Below are 17,358 nucleotides of genomic sequence, written 5' to 3' on the forward strand. Positions count from 1 at the left end.
TGGTCATTTGACTCAGAGGTGCCAGCATGGATGGAGTGATGGGAACCTTCCTGAGGAGTGACCTCAGAGGAAGAGGTTGACTGCCTTCACCCAGGGCCACTTGCTTCCTGTTTGATGGTGTGACATCTGACATCCATGAGCACCTTCCGCTTTTGTGTACATCTTTATCATTGTCTGAAAGACCCCATAAGAGAACTCCATGTCATTCCCAAATACTAGGCCCCTTGAGGAAAATGCTGGAAAATCAGATGGGATTTGTCTTCTGGAGGTGAGAGAGGAGGTTGGATGTGCATTTTAAGGAAAGAACTCCACTTTCCTTGCCTGCTATATGCCTTTTAAATGTCTTGTTCAAAATTGGAAATTCTCTCTAAAGACCTCCCTAAGGAAAGTGCCAACCAGGTACAAGGCAGTGAATTACCTCCAATGGGTCATACAAACCATTTCTCATAACAAACCATCTAAATGGAACTCCCCAGATGAACTTCTAACTTTAGAAGTACTCTGAAAGTATAGGTAAGTTCATTATTACATTTTAACATGTTTGAAGTCTAAAGAATACATTTTTCAAAGACCATTGAAAATGGCATGCTCCTCACCCACCTTGTACCCCAAGACAAGAGTGGATTTAGCGGAGAACACAACACAGCTGGGGGCCATGGGGGCAGCCAAGCCTGTAAGATGGAGCTGAAAATCACCCTGAAAGCTTCTCCCTCAACTGGCCTTCCCTCAGAGTGGAAGCCTGAGGAGCCTCACTCCCACAAGTAGTCACTCCCACATCCCTTGCTGTCAAAGTGGTCACTGTGGCCGGCAGTAAAGGGAGAAATGAGTGTTTTAAAGGTTAGTGGTGGTGCATGGCTCAGTGGGACTGATTCAGTCTCAGAGTGAAGAAGAGAAAGGCTACAGACTTTAAAGAAAATGCCATGTAAATGATGTGGTAAACTGACAAGAGTCTTGTTTTTATATGATCCAAAATTTGAAAATAGGCAAATAGCCCTTTATGGATTTTTCTATGGATTTCTATTTGGACTCCATGGTTTCCTTTGAGGGTCTCAAGTCAGAGACAATCTCTCTCTCTCTCTCTCTCTCTCTCACACACACACACTCATCTCTAATTTCTGCTTTTGTCAGTCATATATAGCCCCAAATGCTTTTGAGAAACCACAGATAAAAATCACGGGGAAAGAGACTATAAGGGTACAGACATAAATAGGATCTCTACAAAGGGACCATCAGAAATCTCCAACAAAAAGGAATTTTAAAACAATTGTTTTCAAAGGCTGTCATGGCTTTAAAAATGGAATTGATAACACAGAGCATCTACTTTGATTTGTCTTTGATGCTTTATTCTGAAACTAGACGAAGGAGTAGCTGTTTTAGACATTTTACTGGTATTGATCAGGAACTACCCGGGATTTCTATTTTGATTAAGTTATACTTCATTGTCTCATTCCTATTCTCTTTCTCCCTGAAATTAATCTTCATATCTATTACTGCAATTTTAACAAGTGAATATCTAAGCTCATGTATCAGTGCTTAAAAACTAAAACTATTTTTTTTCAAACAAAGGGAAAGTTCAGAATTTGCCAAAACATTGTACTTCTGTTTTTCAGATCAAGCATCTTCTGTTTGGGCTTATGTGCACATGGATGCAATAAGACGTATGTGCTCCAAAGTGAAATGATCATGGCTTTGGTGCCGGATAGTCTTCGCTCAAATCCTGTTTTCCGTTACCATTTATGTGGCATTGGGCAAGATGTAAAGTCTCTCTAAACCTCAGTTTCCTTATTCATAAGAAGGGATTAATAATGACAATTTAACACGGTCATTTTAGAAATTTCGTGAAGTTATGTATGTTACAGTGCCTGGCGCAGAACAGATGCTCCCCAAAACGGGGGCTATGGGGATAGTAGTTGTTATTTCTTGGTTCCAAGTCCCAGCTCTACCATTAATTTGCTGTGTAATTCTGGGCAAGTCTTGTTAAAGTGTAGGACGTAGAGATGGGACTAGATAGTCCCTACACCCTTTGCAGGATTAAAGTCTGCTTCTGATACGCTACGGGTTTATACTTGAGACACTGTCAAGAGCGACCAGGCAACTGAATAGATGCAAAGGTGGGATTTGGGGGATGTTAACTGCAGCCACATTTATTGAGCACTGGTCATTAGGCATTATTCTAAGCCTTTTCCATGTCTTAACACATTTAATTCTTACAACGACTCTATGATCAAGGCACTATCCTTATCCCACCTTACAGAGGAGGAAACTGAGGCACAGAGAGGTTATGTGCCTTGCCCAAAGTCACATAGTGAGTAAGGGGTAGAGCCAGGATTCAAAATGAGATAGGCTGCGGACCCCATATTTGTTTTAACCATTATGTTTTACAGCTTTTCTAAGGGCACTAGCTTATTGACAACTAAAACCCCAAGTAATCCCAGCACTTACTCATTTTTACTTTTCTTTCCTGGGCCCAGGGAAGACCCTCATGGTATGTTTGCTGGAGGATTATGGTTCTACAGAAGTCCAGAGCTATATCTACCTTCTAGTAGGTGCCTGGTGCTAAGTGCCGGCTTTCTTCCCAATAAACATTTAAAGTCAGACAGCTGTGGGTGCAATCCCCACATCTGTATTCGATTTTGGCAACATTATTTAACCTCTCCAAGCCTCTTATTCCCATCTGCAATGGAAGGTAAAAATAGGAATATTAACAATAATAATTCACAAATGTGAGAATTATGAGAGGCAGGACAAGCTGCATGTTATTTCCAAGTTTTGGCAATCGTGGGTAAAGCTGCTACAATCATCCATGTGCGAGTTTTTTGTGTGGACATGTTTTTAACTCATTTGAGTAAATACCAAGGTATACGATTACTGGATTGTATGCTAAGATATATGCTAAGACATACAATTGTATGTTTAGTTTTGTAAGAAACAGCCAAACTGTCTCATGAAGTGACTGGTCCCATTTGTATTCCCAGCAGCAATGAATTAAAGTTTCCTTTGCTCTACATCCTTGCTGGAATTGGCATTGTCAGTGTTCCAGATTTGGGCCCTTCTGATGGGTGTGTAGTAGTATCTCATTGTTGTTTTCATTAAATTTTCCTTATGACATGATACAGAGCATCTTTTCATTTGCTTATTTGCCATATATAGATATAGATATAGATATATATCTTCTTGGTGAGGTGTCTGTTAAGGTCTTTGGCCTATTTTCTAATAAGACTGTTTATTTTCTTATTGTCAAATTCTAAGTGTTCTTTGTATATTTTGGAGATGAGACCTTTACCAAATGTGTCTTTCACAGAATTGTCTCCCTGTCTTGGCTTGTCTTCTCATTCTCTCAGCATTGTCTTTCGCAGAGCAGAAGTTTTTGATTTCAATAAAATCTGGCTCATCAATTATTTCTCTCATGGGTCATAACTTTGATGATCTAAAAAGTCATCACCAGGGCGCCTGGGTGGCTCAGTTGGTTAAGCGACTGCCTTCGGCTCAGGTCATGATCCTGGAGTCCCTGGATCGAGTCCCGCATCGGGCTCCCTGCTCGGCAGGGAGCCTGCTTCTCCCTCTGACCCTCCCCCCTCTCGTGTGCTCTCTCTCTCTCTCATTCTCTCTGTCTCAAATAAATAAATAAAATCTTTAAAAATAAAATAAAATAAAAAATAAATAAATAAATAAAAAGTCATCACCACACCCAAAGTCTCTCAATTTTCTCCTATGTTACCTTCTAAGAGTTTTATAGTTTTGTGTTTTACATTCAGGTGTGTGATCCATTTTGAGTTTTCACAAAAGATATAAAGTCTGTGTCTACATTCAGTTTTTTCTTTCTGTCTGTGGATGTTCAGTTGTCCCTGGACCATTTGTGGAAAAGATTACCTTTGGTCCACTTTACTGTCTTTGCTCCTTTGTCAAAGATCAGTTGGCTATATTTATGGGGCTGTATTTCTGCACTCTCTATTCTGTTTGCATAATCTATTTGTCTATTCTTTCACCAATACCACACCATCTTAATTACTGTAGCTTTACAGAAAGCTTTGAAGTCAGGTAGTGTCAGTCTTCTAACTCTGGTCTTCAGTACTGTGTGTTATTTACCTTTCATCACTTGTTGATACTTGCACTAATCATGCAAAAGCAATGGTAGGGAAAATCGTACCTTAATATGATCAAGGTAGCAGTACCAAACTGTTCTTACACTCGTCGTATGCTTTACTGCGACCCTTAAAATACTTTTTTCAACTACCAATTTCAGTTAGAAATACCCTGGATGAAGCAATACAAATTATGAACTTTATTAAATATTGACCCTTTAGGCATCTTTTTTCCATCTTCTGGGTGCTAAAAAGAGAATTACACTTCAGGCACTTCTGCGGTGTGCCAAACTAGGATGAGTGTCAGTTTCAAGGAAAAGGCACTGTGTGATTGTTTGAATTGCAAAGGGAACTCCTTGCTTCCCGTGGAATACTGTTTTTACTTGAGAGGATAACTGACAGAAAAACTATGGTTACTGAGACTGAAGTATTTGGTAGACATCATCACAAAAACAAAGTGAGCTTGTCACCCCAAGCAAAACAACTGACAGTGTTTGTGGCCAATGGTAAAATTTGAGCTCTCAAGCAAATGATGACATCAGAAGTGATCTTAATAAAATTTGTTACCATATGAGGAAAGGTGTCAACATTTAGATAATTTGCATAACTCAGTGAGATATATCAAAAATCTTATTCCAAAAAGTGGAAGCTTGGTACAAGCACTCAGAAGACCTTGGCTTGGATCCAGGGCCTGCCATTTACTTGCTACTGCAGCTCCATTTACTTACTTTCTCATGTGAAAAAAAAGAATTTCCTCTGTTTCCTCATCTGTAAAATGGGTATAAGAGCTATAGATTTTTGTGATACTTTCAAGCACTGATATCAGTAAACCAGCTCTCTGGAAAAAAAAAAAAAAAAAGCTCCAAGTTATAACATCATCTAATTTCTGAGATGTAAATACTCCCACCACTGCCAATTTCAAGCTACCAAAATGAGATCACTGAATGCAGAACTGGGGAGAAATTCTCACAGTTGTCCCTTGCAAGCTGGTAGGAGCCAGCTCAAGCATACCACTACTTTCAAGTATACTTTTGAAAAGATATCATTTACTAACACCTCCTCTGAAGATCCTAGTTGCCAGGAAGTTACACAAGAGCAGAAAAGCCTAGGGAAACTGAGTTTCTGGGGTCTTTGGAAATTTTTTTGATTTCTCACTAAATCCCTCAGAACTTGACCCATTCGTGCACTTATGAAAACAATACAACTCTCTATGCAGTTTTAATAGTTGGGAAGGATTTTGTGACATGAAACCTTATGAATTAAGAACTTGGTCTAAGATGTAATGTAATGTAATCCGAAAATACAAGACACATTTTGTATGATTTCATCCATTAAGGAATAAAACCTTCCTTCTAGTATATTCTGTCCAACTATGAAATTTATTTAAAATCTTTTAGAAAGGAGCAAGCCAAGTTAAAAAAAAAAAAAAAAAGCCAAAAGACTGCTGGCAGTTTACATACTCTGGTTCCAAAAGGGGGAAAAACGAGGCAAGATTACATAGTGAGAGTAGAAAAAGCAAGATGACGGGAAATCGCCCATGACAATAAGTCATGTTAGGCATGATACATTTCAATATCTGTAACTGAAAAGTCACAGAAGTCAGAGATAAAAACAAAAAAGACTCCCAGGCCCACAGACTGCCTGATGATGTTGCTAGAATATTTAGCCCTCTGTCCATTTCATGTAAAAAATAAATTAAGTATAAATAAGGAGGTGAGGGAGCTGGTGCGTGCTCAGGTGTGTTCACAGGTATGTACTCAGAGAGGGCATGAGAATGGGGCCAAATGCCTTTCCTCTCACACACTCGCTACACAAAACTCTCCTCCATGTTGCTGCAGAGTAAGAAAGAGTCCACAAGCCGGGGCTGGACCAGCTGCTGGAAGTCGGAGTCCTGCAGGCCTTCAGGGCACACCCCGGCCAGTCTACGCAGCGCAGCCTGGGGAGAAACAGAAGAGATGACACAAGTCAGACCAGGCTCTGCTCAGGGGCATGTATCCCCCTCCACTGCCCTGGGAAGTGCATTTCAGGAAGTGGCTCATTTAGCAGTGAATTTGAGTCAATCATCACCTCGGTCACCTGTCACCTTAGTGAAGTGGTCCTTCTGGTCACCTGGTCACTATGGTAACCTTATCACTTGGCCATCTGGTGTCATTTGTACCTTGGTCATTATGGTGGATGTCATCTGAAAGCCTTCATGATCTTAATAATGGTCCTGCCATTTTGGTTTTTCAATCAGCTTAGGAACCTGGTTGTTCTAAAGATCTGTCATTTAAAAAAATCTGATCAGCTTACTGAAATATTTAAGTTCAAGATTTGTTCATGCTTGAGACCATAACTGCTAGAAGCATCAATGAAATGATATGCTTGTTTCCAGGTCCCTAGAGTAACCTGAGAATAGCAAGGGCTATTTATTGATCCATAAATTCAGCAAGGTTCTGACAAAGCATTATGGGATGAGAAAGAGGGAAAAGAAAGAGAAAGGGAGATCATAAAGCTGAAGGAGATGGAGGTTCTGAGCCGGAAAGAGAGGTGCGGGCAGATGATACCATTGGCCAGGTCCCCCTGCACTGGGCATCTCACTCTTCCCTGAGGGCTCTCTCCTGTTTTATGTCCCCATGCCCTTGCTCAGCTCTTCTCCGTGGCACAAAGTCCCTCCCCCCTCTTTCCGAGCCAGCAGGTGCATTTATCCTGTGAGGCCTGGCCAACCGTCATCTCCTCTGGGAAGCCCTCCCTGATTCCTTGAAGCAGAGACAGTCCCTCCCTTCTCTGTGCGCCTATGATCCCTGGGCTGACCTCAACCTTCTCACCTCAACTGCGACTGGTTTGGAGGTGTTTGTCTCCAACACTAGATTCTGAGCTCCTCAAAGATAGAGGCTCTGTTTTATTTTTTTCTGTATCTATAACAGGTAGAACAGGGGTTGGCATAGGGCTTAATAAATGTCTGTTAGAAAAAAAAAAGAGAACAAATGAAAGGCTTTAAACTGGAGTTCTATTGCTAGAGCAACCTGAAACTGTTAAGGTGGGCTGTGCGCCTACCTAGAGCTCTTTACTAGTCAGCTGAGGCAGTGCATACTAAGTGCTCAATGAATGCTAATTCCTTCCCTTTTCTTGTACCTGTACACAGCAGGGAACAAGGCGAGAGCTGAAGAGTGCCCCCCCTACCCGGGAAACAAAGAGAAGGGAATATCTGGAATAGCAGAAGAAGCAAAAAAACAAAACAAACAAACAAACAAAAAACAAAAGGAATACCAACACTTACTGAGTATCTACACATAGTATTTCATTTAATCTTTACAGGATACTATAAGGTAAGTATCATGATCTTCAGTTTGGAAGGCTCAGTGAGGGAAAGGGGTCTTCCTGAGATCACACAGCAGTCCCACTCCAGGGCCCTCATACCCATACACACAGGAAGGCTGGGACAAGCCCAGGACAAGGGGTTATATTGAGTACAAGGCAGGCAGAGGGCCCATTACCTATACCTATTGCTGAGAAATCACCAAGTTGGTGGAAAGAGAGGAAGGTGTAAGTTGCTTGTTGGATGAACAGGTGCTGCCATGTCCAAGGTGGATTAAGGAGAAGGGACTTATGTCTCTATGCACATGAGCAGGGTCTGAGACACTCGTCTCAGGAGACTATCCGTTACTAGTGTGTCCTGCCTCTCCTGGGGTATGATTTCCCCTAAGAGCTACAAAGGTTGAACTCCATAGCACTTTCTGATTCCTTTTGGCTCCAACTGGGAGAAATAACTCTATTACTCTTGACTTGTGACAGAAAAAATGGAACCTGAGATCTTCAGCAGAGGAGGCGCAGAGGAGGCTCTGAGGCCACTGATGTATTTTAGATCATCAGGGGTAAAATTAAAGCAAGAGGGAGGGAGGGACAAAGAAAGGTAAAGAAATGGGGAGAAAATAGACTCATGAGGAGAGAGAATGAGGTAGAAGAAGAAAATAGAGAGACAGAGAAAAAGAGACAACAGAGAAATGGAACATGAAGGAAAAGCCAAAACAGAGAGGCAGAGATGAACTGGTGAAAGAAAAGAGGGAGATGGAGAGAGAGAAAAATGGTGACAAAGAAAAAGAGAGAGTGCCCTGGGGTTGGGGGGCTAACAGGATGGAGGTAGGAGCAGGTGAGGAGCCAGAAAGGGAGGAAGGGGAGGGAGTGGGGGGCAGGGAGAGGGCTGAGGGGATAAAAGGAGAGAAAGGGAAGGAAAGAGAGAGAGAAAAACCTCTGAGAGGAGGCAAGCTCTAGAGGAGAGAAAGGGAAAAAATAAAATGAGAGAGAAAGTGGGAGAAGGGGGGGAGAGGGGGAGATGGAGAGGGAGGAAGAGAGAGTGGGAGGGGAAGAGAGAGAAAAAAAGGGGGGAGGGAAGGAGAGAGGGAGAAAGAGTGGAGGTAGGGGCAGAGGGGGAGAGAGAGAGAAGCTCCAGCAGACTCCCTGCTGAGCATGGAGCCTGGCGCAGGGCTCAAACTCACAACCCTGAGATCATGACCTGAGCTGAAATCAAGAGTTGAACGCTTAACTGACTGAGCCACCCAGGTGCTCCCTGGCCTGTAGTTCTTTTTTTTTTTTTTTTTTTAGGGAGAGAGAGCAAGGGAGAGCAAGAGATGGGGGGGAGAAAGGAGGAGAGAGAGAGAGAAGAGGGGGAAAAAAAGAGAGAAGAGGGAGAGGGAAAGAGGGAATGAACTAGAAACAGACCTGAAAAAACACAAAGGTAAACAGACACCCTCATCTCCCCAGGTTCCCCAGAAAGCCTGCAGGACAGGAACCCAAACCAACTCAGAGCACCCCCTTCCTCAGCATCCTGGAGCTCAAAGGACCCTTCCCCCTTCTGAAGCCTGTCTCTGGGCCCCTGCTTCCCTCGGAGAGTTAACAGCCAGTCATCCCAGGATCTCATTCCCAGACAGTCTGAAAACACCCAAGCATTAGACAAGCCCAGCAGCCCACTGACAGCCGCCTCATTAAGGAAAAATCAATTCTGTTTGCGAGAGGCAATCTGCACTGCCACTTTCCCAGATGTGGGAGACAATAACTGAAACGTCCTCCCTCCACCTGAAGAGAGCCTTAGAAGCTGGGGAGAAGGCCGTGCGGAAGGCAGGAGAGGTAGCCTCCAACTCCATCTGCCAGGTCAGCCACCCAGTGGCCCCCATCGCAGCAGCCAGGGGGCCACACTCAAATGTGGAACCCCTTCTGGGACCCAAATCAACACCAGCCAATTCTGGGGCCTAGGAGTGGGAAGACAAGTCTATCTGTCCCTCAGCCAGGCAAGAAAGAGTCACCAAACCCAAGGTCCCATGGAGATACCAAGAGCTGGAAAAGGGCCCCAGCCCTAAGAAGGTTCCCGACTAGAGGGGAAGAAACACAAAAACCCACTAGGAGCCGAGGTAGCAAGACCAGGGCCATAAGACATGGGGGAGAAAACATGGCTGAAAACAAGAAGGTCTGACCACAATGTCAAGCCCTTCGGCATCAGGCAGGCCTGTGTTTGAATTCCAAGAGCCTCCCCCTTTTAACACCTGGTACACTGGATCACACAACCTGCCTCTTACTGAAGAAAACAAAATCCCAGCCTGCAGGCCCGGGTGCACACCATGTACTCCCTGTCCCTGAGCCACAGATGGCTCCCAGGACACTTCACAGAGGAGAAGGATTTGGGTCTAAACCTTGAAGGGGCTGCTGAGGACAGGGGCCAAGGCAATGTCAGGGTGGCTCAGAGCACTCTGGCCTGGCTGAGCTGGACGGGGCCTGGAGGCAGTGGGAGGCCTTCGGACCCCAGCAGTGTGCTCGAGCCAAACTGTCTAGGGCTAGAGACAGTAGGCCATGGATAAAGGGAACCATGGAAGGGCTTGTGATGGAAGTGTCGTGATTGTAAAATTAGGATTAGCCCAGCAGCTACATGGAGGGTGGATTAAGAAGGGAGGAGCTCTCTTCAGCATCCCATGATCCATCCTCCAGGAGAAATGTAATTCCCTTTCCACTGGGAAGACCTTCAAGTGATTAAAGATGGTGGCCAAGTCCTCCTGCGTGTTTTACTTCAAACTAATAATGAAGATGGACAAGGAATTGTGACAAGCCCACATGCCTGCGTGGAGTTTTATGGCTCCCCATTATTGCCTCAGGGCCTCGTAGTGCCAGGCACTTGTGGGCCCCCCAAGTTGTGGAGAAAATGGCAGTTGGGGCCAATGATTGTGTTTGCCCCAGTTACACTAAGCCAGACAGAATTAAGAAGGTCTGTGAACTTGGAGGGAAAAATGATATTGCTACGCTTATTAACCTCCAACTGAAACTTAGCCGCTCCTTCAGTTGTGGGTGCAGCCATGGACTGTGAAGTCTCAGCAATTCCTGCAACTTGTGTGCCAGTGAAAGTCACAGAGCAACTCTTGTGGGAGGTACCTTCAGATATCATTTATGCTCACTGCTAGTCAAGGTTATAATACTCATTAGACCCACTGCTATCTCTTATTTAATGTGTTCATTAGAAGTACATATATTAATATATCCCATATAAATACTCTAATAGTTTTTTTTAATAGAGTTAGTTTCATTCTTAATTCTATACATTTTGGTTTATGCATTTAAAACATTATTCTTAGAAGGGATCAAGAAGCTGTACCAGATCACCAAAGGCACAAAACCGATAAGGTTGTTCTGCATGTACCAGAATCAAAGCCGCATGTTTGTCTCCCCCCACCCCCCAACAGCTGTGTCCCCATAGTTTAGAAGTGTGCAAGGCACACAGAATCACTCAGTAAATATTTATTGAATAAGATTTACAAGCACTTAGTGACCTACTCAATGTCACGCAGCTCATTAATGGCAAAACCAAGACAGGTGTGTCTCACTGCAATGCCCTCCTGTCTCTATGACCATATGATGACTATCAGGAGCTCTCCCAAATGAGACGAGCTTAGTCTAAAAAACGATGGGGTGCAGAGGGGGCTTTACTGTGAAACAGCTTGAAGGCCCCCCAGATCCATCACTTCCCCATCTTGGGACCAACCAAGAATCTGGCACTCCCTTCTGGAAGTCAAATGGCCTGTTTATATATTGGCTTCCCTGCTTTTTCATGCTTCCAGCTGGAGGCCACTCTGTTTTGGGATTCAGGACAGCCCCTGAAGGGAGGAAATGTAGAGACAAAGCATGTATTACCATCTGGTGCAGGTGATTCTTTCATGGTGGCCCCAAGCAGCAAGGAGAAGTTGGGTGGGGACCTTGTGAGATGCACTTGTTTGGTTCAGGTTGAAGATCCTGGCGAATAACACTTTCTGTCCTGTCCTACTGCCTAGAGTCCTATTCCACAAAGGAGGGGGGAGCTACAAAGCTGGAAGAGCTGGTAAAGGGGCTCTGTCCAAGAGGATGGAGGCTCTTCTCCCAATGTCCCCTTTAGAACAGGAGACCTCCATACCCTAGCTCCCATTGCTGCGAGCACCATGGCGTCGCTACCAGCTCCTAGCATTCTGCCCGCCAGCCACCCTGCTCTTGATTGGCTGTTGAGACTCCTCAGAACCTCAAAGGTTCATGGTTCCTAAAAGTATGCATGGGGGAGGGTTCCCCAGCCCCCCATCTTTCACATATATGACCTTATATCATTTTCTTCACAGTTTTTTTTTTAAGATTTATTTATTTGGGGGGGAGTTGCATGAGCTGGGGGGAGGGACAGAGGGAAAGGAAGATAAGCAGACTCCCCGCTGAGCAGGGAGCCTGATGTGAGCTCGTTCCCAAGACCCCAAGACCATGACCTGAGCTGAAACCAAGAGTCAGCTGTCCAACTGACGGAGCCGCCCAGGCACGCCTTCTCTTCACAGTTTTATGAATGAACTGAAATACCCTTATCACCATTTTAAAGAGAAAAGCTGAGTGCCGAGAAGTCTCACGGCTTACTCAGGCCAACCAAGGCATCACCAGCTCTCCTGGCCCCTGGCCTGCAGTCCCAAAGCCTGGGGAGGAAGCTGGGGGACTATGGAGAACTCACCAGACAGGCCACAAGCACAGCATCACTGCTGTTCCTCTCGGAGGGCGACCTGCAGAGCTCGATGAGGCGGGACATACCTGCGTGAGACACACACGAGCGTCATGCCCAGGATGGGGACGGACCCGGCCAGACCTGACCCAGAGGTGCTCCCCTTCCCTCACACAGCCTTCTGCAGAGGGAGGCGACCCCAGGGCCCCACCAGCTCACCAACTGGCCATGGAACGGGGGCTAAACCCACCTGGAGGAGCTTGTGGTGGAGACCTCCTGCTCCCCTGGGTATGAACGGACCCTGGTCAGGGCCAGCACTGAGCTCGGGAAAACTGCAACAGAACGTACTGGGGACCTCGGAGAGAGAACTTCCCGTGTGGGTACTTCTGATTTTGCCAGAACTATATCGAGTGTTGACATCACTATCAGCAGGACTGCCCAATACCATTTTCCTCCCAGTTGCCTATCTCAGTCAGAAAATATATTGCAGCTAAGAGGACAGAAAACTTCAGATTGAGGTTAATGTTTCCTCAGCCTTTACAGAGGAAAGGTAAATAAAGGACTGTGCTTTTCAATGTAAATGGACTTTTTACAAACTCCAAAAAAACAAAAACAAAACAAAAAGCCAACTCGTAAGATATTAATAAAAAGGTGTACAGACACATTCTGTATGTTTACCTTCCAGAAAGTCTTTCTGGAGCCGGAAGCCTGGGCCACCTCATGCCATTTGCCGGGTACCTGCATGTCCTCATGCCTGGAGCACCCTTTCTCAACCATCACGCTGCAATAACACCTCAAACCACGGCTGAAGGCTCACGTCCTTGCTAAAATATTCCTGGACCCATGCGGATAAATGTGAGCTACCTCCCCTGGGTGCCAAACGTGGCCCAGACAGACTTTGAATTTTGCTCTGTGGCATTCAAGTGCATGTTTTTCTTTCCATGTCTGCCACCCCCACGAGGCTGTAAGCCCTGGTGGTCGGGACAATGTTCCCGTCCCTGCGTCAGGCCCAGCGGTCCGAACAGAGTCAAGCAGGGAGGGGGTGCTCTGAACACCTTCATTGGGTAAATGTGGCAAACTGAATGCATGAGTGATTTGATGAGTGAATTAAGCAATGAATGAAAAGTGAATAAGAGAAGCAATGAATGAGTTAATGAATGAACAAAAGGATGAATTCATGAGTGACTCAACAAATGAGCAGGTAAGGAAACAAAGCGAGGAGGCGAGTAATTGAGCGAGTGAGTGAAGGACGAAATGGAACGAGCGAATGAAGGAACGGGGTCCCTAGTGGGAAGTCTGCAGGGGAGTCACTTTTCCATCTGGGTTTAGCCTCTCTGAGACCTTCTCCTCTCTAGCTTCAGCCCCAGGTTACAAGGTAGACGAGGGGCTGCACGCTGGGCCCCCATCCCAGCATTTTGTGGCACCCAGAGAGTGCGGCTCACCTCAGCCAGCCTTGGTTCTGAGTCATCTGAGGCCACCATGAAACCGGGGGTGCTCCCCTCCCCACGCCCACCTCCCCCCTCCTGCCGCAGCCGGCACCACTTACAGCTCAGCCGCACTGCCTCCCGGGCCACTTCTGGGTCTCGGCTGAGACGGGCCAGAGTCACCGCGGCCTTCTGCTGGACTCGCTCGCAAGCCGCCACCTCAGCAGGGGTTCCAGACCTTGGCTTCTCAGACAGCATACCCATGATAAGCTGGACCCCTGGGAAGGAGACAAGAAATGGTTGGCGCCTGCCCCAGCAGGAGACTTGCCCCCGGGGCCAGCTGGATGGATGGCTGCAAAAGCTCCAGACGTAGGGGGTCTCAACCACGGGAAGGAGGCTGGATGAGGCCAACTCTTCTACTCCTTCTGCCCTGGGATTATCTCTGACTCCATGTACTAAGTCACTGTACTTGGAAGGGACATTGGGAGGACATCCCTTTTGATTTTTTAAATGTTAATCCTGAGCTTTTATTGTATGCATGACACTGTACTGAATGCACAATAAATGCACGATCCCCTAAGCCTCCCAATAATCTCGTGAACTAGATACTAGTATAATTCACTGTGAGACCCAGAGAGAAGTGAAGTCTCTTCTCCAGGGTCACACCGTTGGTAGTTGGGGAGCTGGTACCAGAACTCAGGTAATCTGGTTATCCATCACTCCTTCACCTCTGATCCAGCTGCCTCAGAAATCAGTCCAGAGGAGACAAGTCCCCCGTGGGTGGTGACCCAAACCTAGGCTGGATAAGCAATAGATCAAATATTTTAGAGGGAATTCAAGCATGGGAGGAGGGTAGATAGTTGGATTGAGAGATGTAGGCCTGAATTGGGTCAGCTGAAAAGTCTTACCGCCCTCCCCTGAAACCAGATCTGTCTTCTGATTGTTCTACAAGCTCACATCCACATTCACTCCCACCTCAGTGCCTCTGCCACCTAATTTTTCTGCATGGATGTCCTTCTCCCTCTCACACTCCATCTAAATAATTCCCATCCTGCAGGTTGTAGTAAAAGTCCATTTCCTAGGGGAGCTGTTTCCTACCTGCCCCAGCCCACTCCCCTTCCTTGCACCCAGTGGCACCTACCAGCTTAGAACTTAAACCAGACGTGGCCCATGAATGTATTTGACTTTGCTCTGTTGCTCCACACAGTGTCTAAAATTTTTTTTAATTTTGCTATTATGAAAATTGGAAGATTTCCATCAAAATCCAGCTTCCAAAAAAATTACCTCCTGACTTCACATTGGGCCCACATTTCTTCATGACAACAATTTGTTGAAGCTTATTATAAGCTTGCTATTTTAAATGAGATTGGCCCAGTCCCTGCTGAGCCTACATCATCCATTTATATTACCTGTCTGGATATAGTCATTTAAGTTTGTAACCTCTGACTTAGACCATGGACCCAGAAGGGTCTTTAGAGCTCTAGTGCCCCACTCCCCTCTCCATTTCACAAAAGAGCACCCGAGGTCTGGAGAGAGAAAATGATTTCCCAAGTTCACACAGGAGTCAGTTCCAGTCCAGGACCTCAGCCCACATGCCTCTCTGAATCTTGCTCGAACCAAATGTGATTTCTAACTCTCCTAGATCCCGCTGATGCACAGGGGCTATAAGTCACTTAGTTATGGCCCTGAGACTATTCAGTCTTGGGGAGAGGCCATTTCTCTTTCTGATGAGCTTTGTAAGTACCCATTCCTCCCTCCTACAGACTCAAGGGACATAGTCCCTATTATTTCTGCTAGCACACACGCTAACCCTAGGGCAAGGTGCTTCTCTTCCCAACCCTCTCCTGGACCACTGAATGTTTCATAGTCCTCAGGCTCCCTATGCCTGCAATGTCTCTAAGACAAAGTCATAACCATGAATGTCCTGAGGTATGTATATTATGGCCTGTGGGCACATGAACAGGGGACACCAAAACGACAACTATGGGAAGTGCCACAAGCTCAGGAAATTTTGCTAACTCCTGGTTAAGTTTCCCATACAGAAGCCATTTTCCCATCCCCCACTTTGCACCTGGAATCTGACAAAGAACCAGTTTCTCATATACTAGTAGGTAAACTCCAGGGGGTAAGCATTTGTGTCCATCTCCTGCATGGAAATAGCTGAAGTATCTAGAATAGTCCTTCGCTCAAATATTTGTTGAATAAATATCAAATGAATGAATATGAATGCATTCATGTGAAAAGTCTTACAAATGGATAAAATCCAAGTTTCCTTTAAATATATACTTTGTAAGTTTTATCTAGAAAAAGATAAGACACCATGAAATTGAGGCTGCCTAGTAAAATCTGCAGTGTGTTTCCTAAGTCCTGACCAGAAACCTGAAGGTTGGAGTTACATCTTCAGAGACCAGCCCCCAACGCCCTGTTCCCCGCCCAACACTCTCTCCAGCTGAGCCCAGCCCCTGCAGGAAGAAGCCACAAGAGGGATACTGATGTCAGTGGATTGACAGGTAAGAGCTTGGGCTGCCCTGGCCTGCTTCCCCATATAGGGGTGATAGCAGCACAGTCTCTGACTTCCCGGTCTGACCCCCATCTCCAACCCCGACCACCAACACTCACACACAATTCAGGCAGGACAGAGACAACATCACCAGGCTTCAGGGCAAGCCACATCAGAGTCTCAAGCATTCCTATTAAGAGGACTGCCTTTCAGAGCCCAGTCCTTACAACAGCGCTTGTCCTGTTCCCCCCAGGATCCCACTGAGCTCCAGCGGGTGCTGGTTGCCTCACCACCACGGCCCATCCCTCCAGTTCTGCCCCATCAAATGCCCTTCAGCTGAGCCCCGTGAGACAGCCACTGTTTCTGGAAAGAGCAGGTGCACTCGGCACAGCATGCATTCTGTTCCAGATGCTCTTCTAACAAGCTTTATACTCATCCCCACGTCACCCAGTGAGGTAGGTACATTCCCATTTTGCAGACGGAAAAGCAGAAGTCATACAGCTGGTAAATTACAGGGCCAGGATTCAAGCCCAGTCTGTTTCCAGTTTTCTCCGTTGCAACTCCCCTCTGCTGCATGGTTTTATTGTCAGTTTCGCACTATCTCACATTATCACTTTTACCCAGTTGGGCTCTCCTTCTAGGGCAAAGCCAAGGATTTCTTTACCTCTGTGTGTGTTTGTCCAGCACAATGCAAGGGATGGAGTAGGTCTCTAACTGCTGACTGAACGAGCCCGACAATAGCCCTTTGTAAACCACCAAACCCTCCACAGAGGCCAGATGTCTGATCCCAAATCCCTAGGCCTCTGGAGACCCACTGCCGCTGACCACTTGAACTTAAGGCTCTGAGTGCAGAAGGAACGGGCTGCGAATGACACCCCTCAGTCGCTCAGCCTCAGCTGGCTCAGTAAAGGTTTTCATTATTAGCTCAATCACATAAAATTAACACAAAATGATGTCTTTCAATTAGTAATAGGGCAATGGGGGATGGGGAATGTGTGTGTTTGCTAAAACAGCGGGGCGACCTGGGAGAAGGGGGTTTAAGAAGAGGAGAAGCAACTGGCCCCAGATATCAGCTCACTCATCCTCATTAGCCTCTCGGGTTTCCAACCGGCTGCTAATCGCTCCCTTATTTCCCTTACTCTGCGGTCCCAGCTGCAGGGCGACAGACCTGTCCTGACCTCCGGCAGAGGCAGAGAGGGCGCTCCCCGGCCAGCAAAACCCGGCCCACCTCACCTGGACCCTGCAGATACCCTCGGCGCAAGTGGGACCAGGGAGCCAGGGGGATGGCCTTGTTCTGGGGTGAGGGGTCCAGGGTTCAGGCCGGCCCGACCTGCTCCCCACCCTCCCCCTCCTCAGGCGCTTCCGCTTTCTGAGGGAGGCTGAATCCAATAT

General features: G+C 46.2%; 1 protein-coding gene across 1 annotated transcript in view; it reads right to left on the bottom strand.

The window, feature by feature from the left end:
* Positions 1-5,796: 5,796 nt before the first annotated feature.
* Positions 5,797-17,358, bottom strand: part of INSC (INSC spindle orientation adaptor protein) — a 118,904-nt gene continuing 107,342 nt past the window's right edge. Inside the window, exons 11-13 of the mRNA XM_032427126.1 lie at positions 13,589-13,744; positions 12,055-12,131; positions 5,797-6,018 (exon numbers count right to left, since the gene is read on the bottom strand). Of these exons, the coding sequence (XP_032283017.1) occupies positions 5,890-6,018; positions 12,055-12,131; positions 13,589-13,744 (362 nt within the window). The 3' untranslated portion in view covers positions 5,797-5,889. The remainder of the gene's footprint in view (positions 6,019-12,054; positions 12,132-13,588; positions 13,745-17,358) is intronic.

Source organism: Phoca vitulina, unplaced genomic scaffold (genome assembly GCF_004348235.1).
Source record: "Phoca vitulina isolate PV1807 unplaced genomic scaffold, GSC_HSeal_1.0 scaffold36, whole genome shotgun sequence".
Classification (NCBI taxonomy): Eukaryota; Metazoa; Chordata; class Mammalia; order Carnivora; family Phocidae; genus Phoca; species Phoca vitulina.